Genomic DNA, 10,834 nt, shown 5'->3' with positions numbered 1-10,834 from the left:
CTTGCCCGGCCGGCGCCAGGGCTGTGCCCGGGTCCTGCCAGGGCAACTTTTAATTCTGTGCCACCTACCAGGGTCTTGGTACACACAAGCGCCCCCCCAACCCCCTGTGTCCGCACCGCCAGCCCCCGGCACCGCCAGGGCAGGGCGCTGGCTCCTCCAGCTGGCTCACCTAAGCCGGGCAGGAGTCACTGCCAGCCGGGGGGCAGCCAGGGCAGGGGGCACCCACCGCCCTGCCCCGGTGCCCAGCCTCGGGCTGCTAAAGGCACTGGCCGGATGAGAACCCAGGAGTCCGGAGCGGGCRCGGTGCCCATCCCTGAGCTACGAGTGCTGGGGACGGGGTCCCCCCGTGTCCCCTAGAGCTGGGTGCTGGTGACGGCACTCACCCCGTGCACCAGCACTGTGGGGCCCAGGTCCCGGGTGAGCAAATCCAGGTGGTGCAGGTAGAGCGGGTACAGGCTGGTATCGGCGGGCGGCCGGGGCAGGTAGAGGAAGCGCACGGCGGGAGCRGGACCCTGCTCCAGGATGAGTTTGTTGGCGGCACAGACGTACTCATCCGAGACTTGGGTGGCGTTGGCCGGGAAGTTCACGGTGCTCTCCTCCTCGGCCAGCGCCGGCCCCCCCGGGGGCGCCCGCTGGGCTTGCCAGTGCAGGCTGACCACCGCGTCCCAGGGCACCAGCTGKATTTGGGCCTGGATGCGCAAGTCTTTGAGCAGTTGGCGCAACTTGTCCTCCTGGGCRTGGGGCATGGCACCCGCCTCCACGCAGAGGAAGAGGCGGAGGTGGGCACGGCGCCAGGCCCGCGTCATGTTCAGCACGCAGGCCATCTGGAGCAGGAAGAGGCTGCAGGTGTCGGCGTAGCGGGCGCTGTCGGGGCGCAAGAGGTTGACGGGCCACACGTGGATGGAGGGCGGGGAGCTGGCGGCCCGCCGGAGCTCCCAGGCCTTGTCCAGGCTCTCCAAGTGCCGGGCCAGCAGGACGTTGCGCAGCATCTTCAGGGCGTCAGCCACGATGCCCACGTACTCCCGGGCCGAGAGGAGCTTGGGCGCCGYGGGTGCCCGCACCGGGGGGAAGCCCAGGGGCACCTCCTCGCGGGCGCTGGTGAAGGCCGGGTGCTGGGCCAGCCCGTCCTGGGGYGCCGCGTCGTCGTAGAAGCCCAGCACGAGCGTGTTGGGCCGCATCCCGCCTGCCGGAGAGACCGCGCCAGCCCGGGGTGAGCGGAGGGGAAGAAGAGGGCCCTGCCAGCCCCTGGTGCCTCCAAGGGCTGGTTTGGCCTTGGCACTGCTCGCCCCACGGAGGCAGCGGGGTTGACCCACGTCTGCGCCCACCCCAGGGGGCAAAGCAGGGGGCCTGGAGCTACCGCGGGCAAGACTCACCGAGGCCAGAGGTGAAGAGGAGCTGCCGGACACCGTGCCGCACCGAGGGGGCCAGGGTGAGGCTGACGAAAGCCTTGACGTTCAGCTTGTCCACCAAGCCCAGCCACGAGTCCTGCTGGGCCTGCAGCGGGTCCGAGGGCAGCGCGTCTGTGCCGGGGGCAAGAGGGGTGTCAGGCCCCAACGGGGCAGGCGGGCACCCCACGCCAGGGGGCCGGGAGATCTCGCTGCCTTCCCTGCGGCACCCCAGCATGGTGCTGAGCACCCCCAGCACCCCCCTGAACTAGTACCCCCATACCAGTGTCAACCCCCATGTGCTTCCAGCCAGAGATGAAATTATACATAAATATATAAAAAATATCCAGACAGCTCCACCCCCCCCCAATTTCGGGCCATTAGTCACCACGGCAACGGCAAGGGGGGAGCAGAGCCCGTGCATCCGCTGAGGGGTGGGGATGGCCACGGCAGGGCGAGGGGGAGCGGGTGAGGGAACACACGTGTGCAAATGAACAGGCGATGGGGTGCAACCATGCCTGAAGCACGGGAGCACACCTGCAGGCACGCAGCAGGGACGCACATGGGCACACACACGTGCCAGGCTGTGCCGAGGGTGTGCGCACGAGGTGTGCGCAGGCGTCCGCTTGTGCGCATGGAGCTGAGCTGCATGGGGGCTCAAAGAGGCCCAGGGTGCAGGTGCTGTGCGCACACCGGTGCTGATGCATGCAGGAGCTGTGTGCACACGTAGCGATTGCTGTGCAAGCACACACCTATGCAAGCACGTGTGTCTACTTATGTGTGTGCATGAGGCCACCTATGTCCACCACGCTGCGTCAAGCCCAGGTTGCCACAGGTGGGCCCAAAGCACTGATATTTCTCCCCTGTGCCCACAGTGCCCAGCTGGGAGATGGGCACCAGTGTCACTCCAGCACCCTGGGAAAAGACCCCAACCTCAGTCCCCCTGCCCAGAGGTGGGAAGGATGGGCACGGCCCCACCTGCCTTTATCCAGGGCAGCAGAGAGCACCCAAAGGGGCATCACCCACTGCCCTGCACCCAGCCGGGCCCTGCTGCCCCAGGGACTTTGTGACACTGTGGGGAAGGGCAGAGGCAGGCGGCTGGCAGCCCCAGGGGAAGGGGCAAGCCCTCACCTAAGTCCTGCAGCTCCACGTGGCCCAGGACGTAGAGGCCGCTCTTCTTGAGGTCATTGACGAAGTCAATGAGGCGGGCGCTGCCCCGCGGGTTCTGCACCATCAGCAGCATCTGCGGGCGCCAGAACTTGACGTGGTCCTTCCGCACATCCAGCATCAGCAAGTACTTCCGCACCTGGCCGGAGGGAGGGCAGGGGCATCAGGAGCACGTGCCATGCTGGGCAGCCCTCCTGCCGCGGCAGCATTAAGGAGTCCTGCTTTCTTTAACAACCTGCACCACGGGGATGCCAACCCCGAGGAAATGCTGCTCGAGGAATTGCTGGCAGGAGGGTGCTGCCACCCCAAAGGCAAGTGCTGGGCAGACGCCCAGGGGACACAAGCCCTGGCGCTGCCAGCTCTCTGCCACGCAAGGTGCGAGGCTGGCAAAGGGGCGAGCAGAGGAGGGCAAGGCAGTGGGCACGGCTGGCACAGCTCACCTGGTGGAAGATGAGGGCCTGGCTGATGTAGCCCCAGGTGCTGCTGGGCGAGAGGTAGTGGAGGGCAAGGAGGAGGAGGAGGAGGAAGCCCAGGCTCGCCGAGGCCGACACGGGGCTGATGAGGAACATCATGACGCAGCAGCCCGCGATGCCCAGCAGGCACGTGTGCCAGGTGAAGTACCGGAAGGTGGGCCTGGAGCAAGGAGAAAAGGCACCCGCTATCGCCTGGGCCCCCGTGCCAGCTGCAGGGAGGGCACAGTGACAGCGGGAGCAGAAGCTGCAGGAGGCTGCACCAAGGTCAGACCAGTCACCCCCAATGAACCCTGTTGGGCCAACCCAGGCAAGTCGGGCACCCCAGATGCCTGTGGCAGAGGGCACAGCCCTGCCTGATACCCCCCAATCTAGGCACTGCTGCGGTACCCGTCGGGAACTGGCTGCCCCAGTGCTGCTGGCTGAAAGCAACTGGGAAAGGAGCCTGGTGCCTCATTAGCAGAGCGGGGGCCACAGCTAACAGGCATCTCGCAGGTGGGAGCTCAGCGAAAATGAAGCCCTTGGCACAGGACTGGCATTTCATGCCAGCCAAGCAGATGGGCTACGGGCAAACCACAGCGGATGCCCGAGCACAGGGAGCTGGCATTGCCTCCGTCCTCATCAGTGGCACTGGTGGGTACAAAGCCCTGGGCATTAGACCGTGCTCGGCAGGCAGAGGAAACTCCCAAGAGCGCCAGGCTGCAGGGGGGATCGTTAGCTAATTACACAGGGGGTAATGACAAGGAAACGCTCCCTGGCACTGCCAGCTAATCCTGCACCCCAGCTGCCCCTTGCCATGTCGTGGGGTGGCACAGGTACCCCGCACGGTGCCAGGGCTGCTTTCTGGAGCCCCTTTGCCCACCGAGGGCAGCCAGCCCTGGCAGCACCACTCTCTATGCTGTGCCTGGGGCATCCCGGCACACGGGGCGGCTGGGCACGGAGGAAAGGGCTCCCTGCAGCACTGCTCTCAGGCAGGCCTGCCCGCTGCGCGTCCCCCTCCCTGCGCCTGCCTTCCCCCCCCTCCCTAATGGCACTTCATCACAGCATGCATTAGGGCCGGGCAGAGAAACGGCAATTTCCATCTCAATCAGCCCCCTTCCCCGTGCCGTCACCGCTGGCAGCAGAGCCCGCAGCCTGGCAACACCGCACCAGGGCCCCCCGCCTCCCCAGCAAGGGCACCGAGCTCCCCACGCCTCTCCGAGGGCGATTGGGAATGGGCTCAGTGCCACAGAGGAAGGGGGTCGGAGGAGGGCACAGGGGGTGGTGGGCACGGCGTACCCCTCTGCTGTCGGGCAAACACTTTGTGCCAGCGGGGCACAGAAACAAGGTGGTACCTACCCCGGGCCCTGGGCACCCCCCCGCTACCCGTCCTGGCCAAAGGGGGTAACCTGAGGCAGCCGTGATGTTCATGGGGATGGGGTCCAGTGACTGGCACAGCCTGGGGAAACCGGGTGGTGTTGGGCAGCGCGCGGCAGCGCCAGCAGCCGGGTGCAGCGGCTCAGCCTGGCGCGGGGAGGCGGAGGCGGGGAGGCGAGAAGCTGTTATTTTCTCTAATTGTTGTTTTTGCTGAAAGGTAATTAAAATCCTTTTCCGCTGCGCTTGATGGAGACCTCAGCATGGGAGGGCGGGGGGTGGGCACAGCAGGGGCCATTAGAAAACACGGTGGGCGAAGGCACCCTTTGCCACCCAGCTGCAGCATCCTCCTCCACCGTTCATGCCCCATCCATGCCTGGCCGAGGGGGTGGCTGGGGAGGTCAAGCCCCGACCTGGCACAATCACCAGCTCTCCCTTGGGACTGGGGCACTCTCAGGGACACGCTGCCCTGCTGTAGCCTCAGGCGTTGCCACCCAGCCCTGCTTGGCACCACCTCTGTCCCCACCTCTGGGACTCCTCGCTTCAGATGAACAGTGCCTTGCACCTCGGGAGCAGGCACCGCACTGGCCCCACAAGCAGGAGCTGGCACGGTCCCGTCCCCTCTGCGTGGTCCCTGAACTCAGGCGGTACCCGCAGCCCCAGGGCACAGCGACAGCGACCGGGGGAACACAGACTGATCGGCGGGGGGGGACCTGTGCCCAGCCCAGCAGCAAAAGCCATTAGATAGATCAAGCTTCCCCAAATCGCCCTGCTGTGTCCCCGCAGTCGTAGGGGCAGCTCTGCCAGGCCAAGCCCATGCCAGGGCAGCCCCGGGCCCCCCTAGACTAGGGCTGCCTGTCACACACTCATCCTTCCTGGAAGATCTCTTCTCCTCCTCCTCCCGCCCAGGATCCCCCTCCCCCCCTTCCCCGTTAGTTTAATTAGCACTAATGGAAAGTGGGCTCCATCACTGCTTGGCAAGCTGCCCGGGGGATGCCGGGCGGGCGCAAGCTATAAATTACCTCCAGAAAGCCTAGGGGGAGGGGGCGGGTGGTACCCGGGTGGTGCTGGATGCATGGATACCTCCTCGATAAAGCAGTGCGAGGGCAGGGGGACGGTGCTAAGCCAGTGCCACGCTGGGACACACTCCCTCCTCCCTCTCAAGGGAAAGGGGTGTCTCTGCCCTCCTGTTACGTCCAGGAGATGGGCAGTGTGCCTGGTGCGATGGCAGTGGAGCTGCAGACAGACGGATTGATGGATGGACGGGTGCCCACCCAGCATCTCAGAGCAGCCTCCCTCCCCTGCGCCAATGGGTACCTGAAGTTGGGGGCCGATGCCCACTCCAGGGCCAGGCAGGCCAGGTTGACGGTAGCGTAAACCAGGAGGAAGAAGGTGGTGACGACCCCTGCGATGGTGTTGAGCTTCCCGGAGAAGAGCACCAGCTGCGGAGAGCACAGGGGGGCACAGTGTGAACGCAGCCAGCGCCCTGCAGGACAGCATCCCTAGCACACGCCCGAGCCAGCCCTGCCAGCCTGGTGCGCCCCACAGCAGCCTTCCTGCCCACCTTGCCAGCCTCCCAGGACACCAAGGACCAGACCCTTGCCTGCAGCCCGCACGGAGGTGCACAGGAGCAACCTGCTCGCCACCACCTTGGCACAATGCCCCTAAGAGCGAGCCCCGGGACTGGCGTGGAGCAGGCATTTCCATGCAGCCATGTGCCAGCAAAGGGTAGGGACAACACCACGCTGGGCATGAATTTCCCACGCCAGGAGGGGACAGCCCACTGCAGAAGGCAAGCAGGGTGCACGTGCAGCGCCTGGGTGCCCAGCTACGTACCCGGTGGCCACAGGCTGCCGATCACAGTCATGCGGCTTTTGGCTCACTGGGAGTTAACAGCGTGGCTCAGCGGTAATGGATCCCCCACCAAGAACGCTTGCAGCCCCCCGCGCCCGCCCCCGCACTCAGCCATTTGCTGTGATTTATCCTTCAGTCATCAGCTCGGGGAGGAAAAGGTCACTGCAGGTAGGGCACACGGGCACGGGGCTGGGGGGGGTTTCTGGGGGCCTCCAGGGCATGGGGGCGAATAGGCAGCTCTCAACTCCCCCTTCCAGCCCTGGAGGTGCCCCCCGGGGGGCAGCACTCCACCCATCGTGCCCCAAATGCCTCCCCACAGCTGGGCAGTTATCCCCTCTCTTGTCCCATGTCCTCCAGCAGCCACGCAGTGCTCCCCACTCCCACCCTCCAGTCTGCCCAGTACCCCATCCTCCAACTGCCCCTCAGCTCTGCCATGCCTGCCCTGGGCACAGGCTGCTCCCAGCCCCACCACAGAGCACGGGGCTATCAGGGAGGAGAGGCACCAGGCTGCGGACACAGCCCTGGGATGGGGGCAGCTCCCCCCTTGCTCAACAACGCAGCTTGGCTGGGGGGGGGGGGATGTGCCCGGCCACACTGGCAGCGCCAGGCTCTGGTTCTGCAAGGCCCAGCCCAGGAGCCAACCCACCTTCCCCTGGTGGCACTGGGAAAAGGAGCATCACAGGGCACCTCTGTGGTAGGCAGGACCCAAGTGAGCAGGCACCGGGCTGGACAAACTCACCTGCACCACCAGCCAGGAGAGGATCACAGCCATGATGGGGTTCCCACTGGCAGATGTCTTCTTGGCGAGCGCCAGCGCCCGGCCTGCGGACGAAGGGGGAAGCGGAGCTGAGGCAAGGCAGGAGGTGCCCAGACAGGCACCAGAGGGCACTCACACCACCTGAGCCACAAGCCAGGAGTCCTGCCCCCACACTGGGCACCAACACCAGGGCATACAGATAACCCAACTGCCTGCATCTCTGCAGCCCAGCTGGCATGCGGGCATACACCCAAGCTGATGAAGCCAGTGGGTGCTCCCCAGACTGCTGATCGGGGGGTACAGTTGGCATCTAGCACCCCCGTACCACCTCCCTCAGGGACAAACAACTGTGCCATGGGGTACCAGTCCAGCCTACTGTGGTGCCCCCACTCTGGGTGCTGCAAATAAGACCCCCTGGGCCTGAACAGCGAAGCAGCCAATCCTGCACCCGTGCAATGCAGCGGGGACTGGGCGTTGCCAGGAAGAAATGGGGCAATGGCAAGCCCAGGCTCAGGAGCCCAGACCCTATATCCCCCACAAAATGTCACCCCCAAATCAAGAAGGGGACTCCCTGGTCCCAGGACTGGTGCCAGTCAATGTCAACTTTCTGGATGGGCTCTGGCAGGTGCCAGTGTGCCCTGGGCACTCACCGAAGAGATCATCCCGGGCCAGGGCATAGAGGATGCGGGATGCCCCGATGAGGTTGCTCATGGCCGCGGAGAGTGTGGCAGCGTAGATGCCCACCGTGACCAGGGGTGGGAAGATACTGATGTCACGCAGGAAGCCATAATCTTTCTGCAGGAGGGTCCTGGAAATGGACATGCACATGCTGGCACCCACATCAGCCCATGCCAGCAAGCCCTGGCACTGGTCATACCTGGGCACCAATGACCCCAATGAGGGGACAGGCGGCTGTACCTGTTGCAGGTGGCACACATGAAGAAAGCCAACAGGTTGTAGACGAGGTAGGTGAAGAGCACAGCGGAGATGGTGCCCCGTGGGATGGAGTAGCTTGGGCGCTTCAGGTCCCCTGCAGGCAGGAGGGAGCAGCATTAGTGCCCTGCAGGCACGGCACCCCTTGCTCTCCTCCAACCTCCTCTGCCCAGCCATGGCTCCCACTCCTCGTCCCTGGTACCACCCAGCCCTGACACCTTCCCTCTCCTTACCCGACATGTTGGAGCCTGCCATGATGCCAGTGCAGCCGTTGAACATCACCGCAAAGACAGAGCTGAAACTCATCATCTGCCCTGTGGTGTAGTCCACCCCGTACCCACCTGCAGGACACACGGGTACAGGCTGCAACAAGCTGTTTGGGGTGGCACAGCCTTGCCATATACCCTCCCCTCAATGTTCCCTGTGCCCAGACAACAGCCACCATGGAATAAACCACCTCTGGCACCTGCTTTGTGCCCGCAAGTTCTCCCACCCTCCTGCGTGTCCCTGCTGACATGGAGGCGGCAGGCCATGGGACAGTGCCACTCCTCTCCAGCCTGGCAGGTAGAGTTGGGGTACACGTGTCACGGCAGGTACCATGGCCAGGGCTGGGGAAAGTCATTCCTCACCACCCAGGTTATCTCGCAAGGTAGCGAGTGAGAAGCCTGTGAAGGAGCCGTTCTCGATCTCTGAGCCATTGAAGTGTGGCAGGCGGATGGGCACCCCGATGGGACGCGTAGCAAAGAAGCTGATGAGGATGGTGCCCAGTACACCCGCGACGATAAGGAAGATCAGGAAGGTGGCTTTGGCGTAGATGGAGGCGCCCACGAGGCACACCACGAGGCACAGGGCAAGCAGGATGGTGCCGTAGAGCAGCTCATACCAGTAGCTCTGGGGCAGGACGTGGACGCCTGTGCCCACTTTTTGCCCTGGGCAGAGAGATGAGATGGGATCAGCAGGGCTCAGAGCAGTCATCACCTGGAGCTGAGAGCCACCAGCTTCATGCCACGCATAAGGGGCACCAACTCAACAGCCAGGGGCAGAGGGCTGGGTGAGCCCTGACAGCTACATAAGGCACCATGCCCCAACTCTGTGCCACACACCCACCTTGGCAAGCCTGGCAGGGTGCTAGAGCTGCTCAAGGAGGGGATCCCCACTGCCGCTGCCACCAACACCTGGGTACTTACCAGGTGGCACCCCAAAGCTGTCCACGACTGCCTCCACCAGCCCCAGCACGTAAAGGGCACTGCCACACACGTTGGCCAGGAAAAACATGATCCCGATGCTGCCCCCAAATTCTGGGCCCAGGGCACGGCTGATCATATCTTGCCTAAGTCAAGGGAAGATGCCAGCAACCCAAACCAATGCCCACAGGAGCCCTTGGGTCTCCCTACCACCCCCACGTCAGAGCAGTCGCAGTCCCAATGGGGGACCCCACAGCCATCTCTGGGCTGTCACCCAATTTTGGCTCGTGCCCCCTGCCCCAGAAACACCCACAGCAAAGGATACAGTAAGCTCCTCCAGCATCCAGTGCCCCATTGGTGGCGATGGCGCACACAGACAGCACCGTCATGCCAATGATGAAGTAGGCCACTGCAAACATGGCCAGAGCTTGGTACAATCCAGCGTGACCCACCACGAACCCTGCCAAGGACCAAGTAGAGACCAACATCTCTGTTAGCCTGGCACGGACCACCCCATAACCTCCCCAGCAGAGCCAGGGCCTGCAGGCACAGCCATCCCCCAGACCTGGCATCTGTGGAGGCATATGGGTTGCTCCCACCCCTGTGCCCACATCTACCACCCCCCGGCCATTCCACCCCTTCCCTGCCGGGGCTGAGACTTCCCCACCCTGTGTCACCCATGAGCATCCCATGATGGGGCAGGCATGTGCCAGGGGGCACAGCTGTTTCATGACACACGTGTGCCAGCCGTGACCTGGCTGCACAACACACCAGCCTGGGCATGGCACACCAGCCCTCAAGGAGGCTAGGGAAGAAGATCAGCTGGGAGATGAGGCAGCAGACAACTGCGATGCCCACAGATGGGTGCCCATGCTTGTGCTGCCAGCCTCCCACCCATGGTGGCACCCATGGCCAGCCCTCCTGGCACCCTGGGTTGTCTGTGCCCTCCAGCTTGCCCTTTCCTATCCTCCTGCCATGCCAGGATCAGGGCCTGGTGAACCCTCCGCACAGGCAGCTCAGAGCTGGGCACCCAGAGAGCAGACAGACAGGGAGAGAGGAGGCAGCAGGCTGGCACGGGGCAAGGGGACCTGCAGCAATCCCTGGGTGCTGCTGGGGGCAGGGGGAGGCAGAGACCCCCGTGTCCTGCTGCCTACCTCAGTGGGCAGCGGGTCCTTTGCCCTCTCCCCAGCTTCAGCACCTGGAGGTGACGGGGGTAAAGTGGGATCAGGACAAGCCCACAGGGCCCTGCTGGGGGACCCCATGCTCTCCCCGCTCCCCTGTGCCCTTGCATCACAGGCAAGCCTCTAATTTTGGGGGTCTGTGGCACAGGGGGAAGAGGGCACTTGGCACCCCCGGCACCGAGCCACTCTCCAGCTCCAGGCACGGCCCCACCGGGCAGCGGGCGCTCGGCACCGCAGAGTTTCGTGCTCCTTGTTTGCCTGCTGCAAAACAGGAAGCAAAAGCAGCCCTGGTGCCAGGCAGGGCCCCGCTTCCCAGCCCGGACCCTGCTTCCCAGCCCACCCTGAGCCCCTCGGGCACGGCAGGGTGCCCGGAGGCCCCGTGGCCGGCACCCGAGCAGGGGCAGCCCCTGCCGACGGCCTTGCCCAGGGTGGCGGCAGCGCTGTGGGAAGTGAGTCAGGCCCGGCAACTCGGCGGGCAGGAAGGAGCTGCCCGAGGCTGTCGCAAGATGCCCTATCTCGGCCACAAGAACGGCCGCAGAGTTATCCGCGG

At 64.7% G+C, this 10,834-nt stretch overlaps 1 protein-coding gene across 1 annotated transcript; it reads right to left on the bottom strand.

Moving 5' to 3' along the window:
* On the bottom strand, nucleotides 1–9,591 carry SLC12A9 (solute carrier family 12 member 9). The gene is made up of 12 exons (XM_026070999.1): nucleotides 9,429–9,591; nucleotides 9,107–9,244; nucleotides 8,549–8,848; nucleotides 8,153–8,260; nucleotides 7,905–8,016; nucleotides 7,637–7,794; nucleotides 6,969–7,051; nucleotides 5,693–5,817; nucleotides 2,993–3,185; nucleotides 2,517–2,691; nucleotides 1,374–1,520; nucleotides 1–1,183 (listed from the first exon to the last, which is right to left on the bottom strand). The coding sequence occupies exons 1-12, from the start codon at nucleotides 9,589–9,591 to the stop codon at nucleotides 354–356; spliced, it is 2,532 nt and encodes an 843-aa protein (XP_025926784.1). The 3' UTR covers nucleotides 1–353.
* Nucleotides 9,592–10,834: the final 1,243 nt, after the last annotated feature.

This window comes from Apteryx rowi, unplaced genomic scaffold (genome assembly GCF_003343035.1).
Source record: "Apteryx rowi isolate R43461 unplaced genomic scaffold, aptRow1 scaffold_32, whole genome shotgun sequence".
NCBI lineage: Eukaryota > Metazoa > Chordata > Aves > Apterygiformes > Apterygidae > Apteryx > Apteryx rowi.
This window is presented reverse-complemented; position numbering and strand designations above follow the sequence as displayed.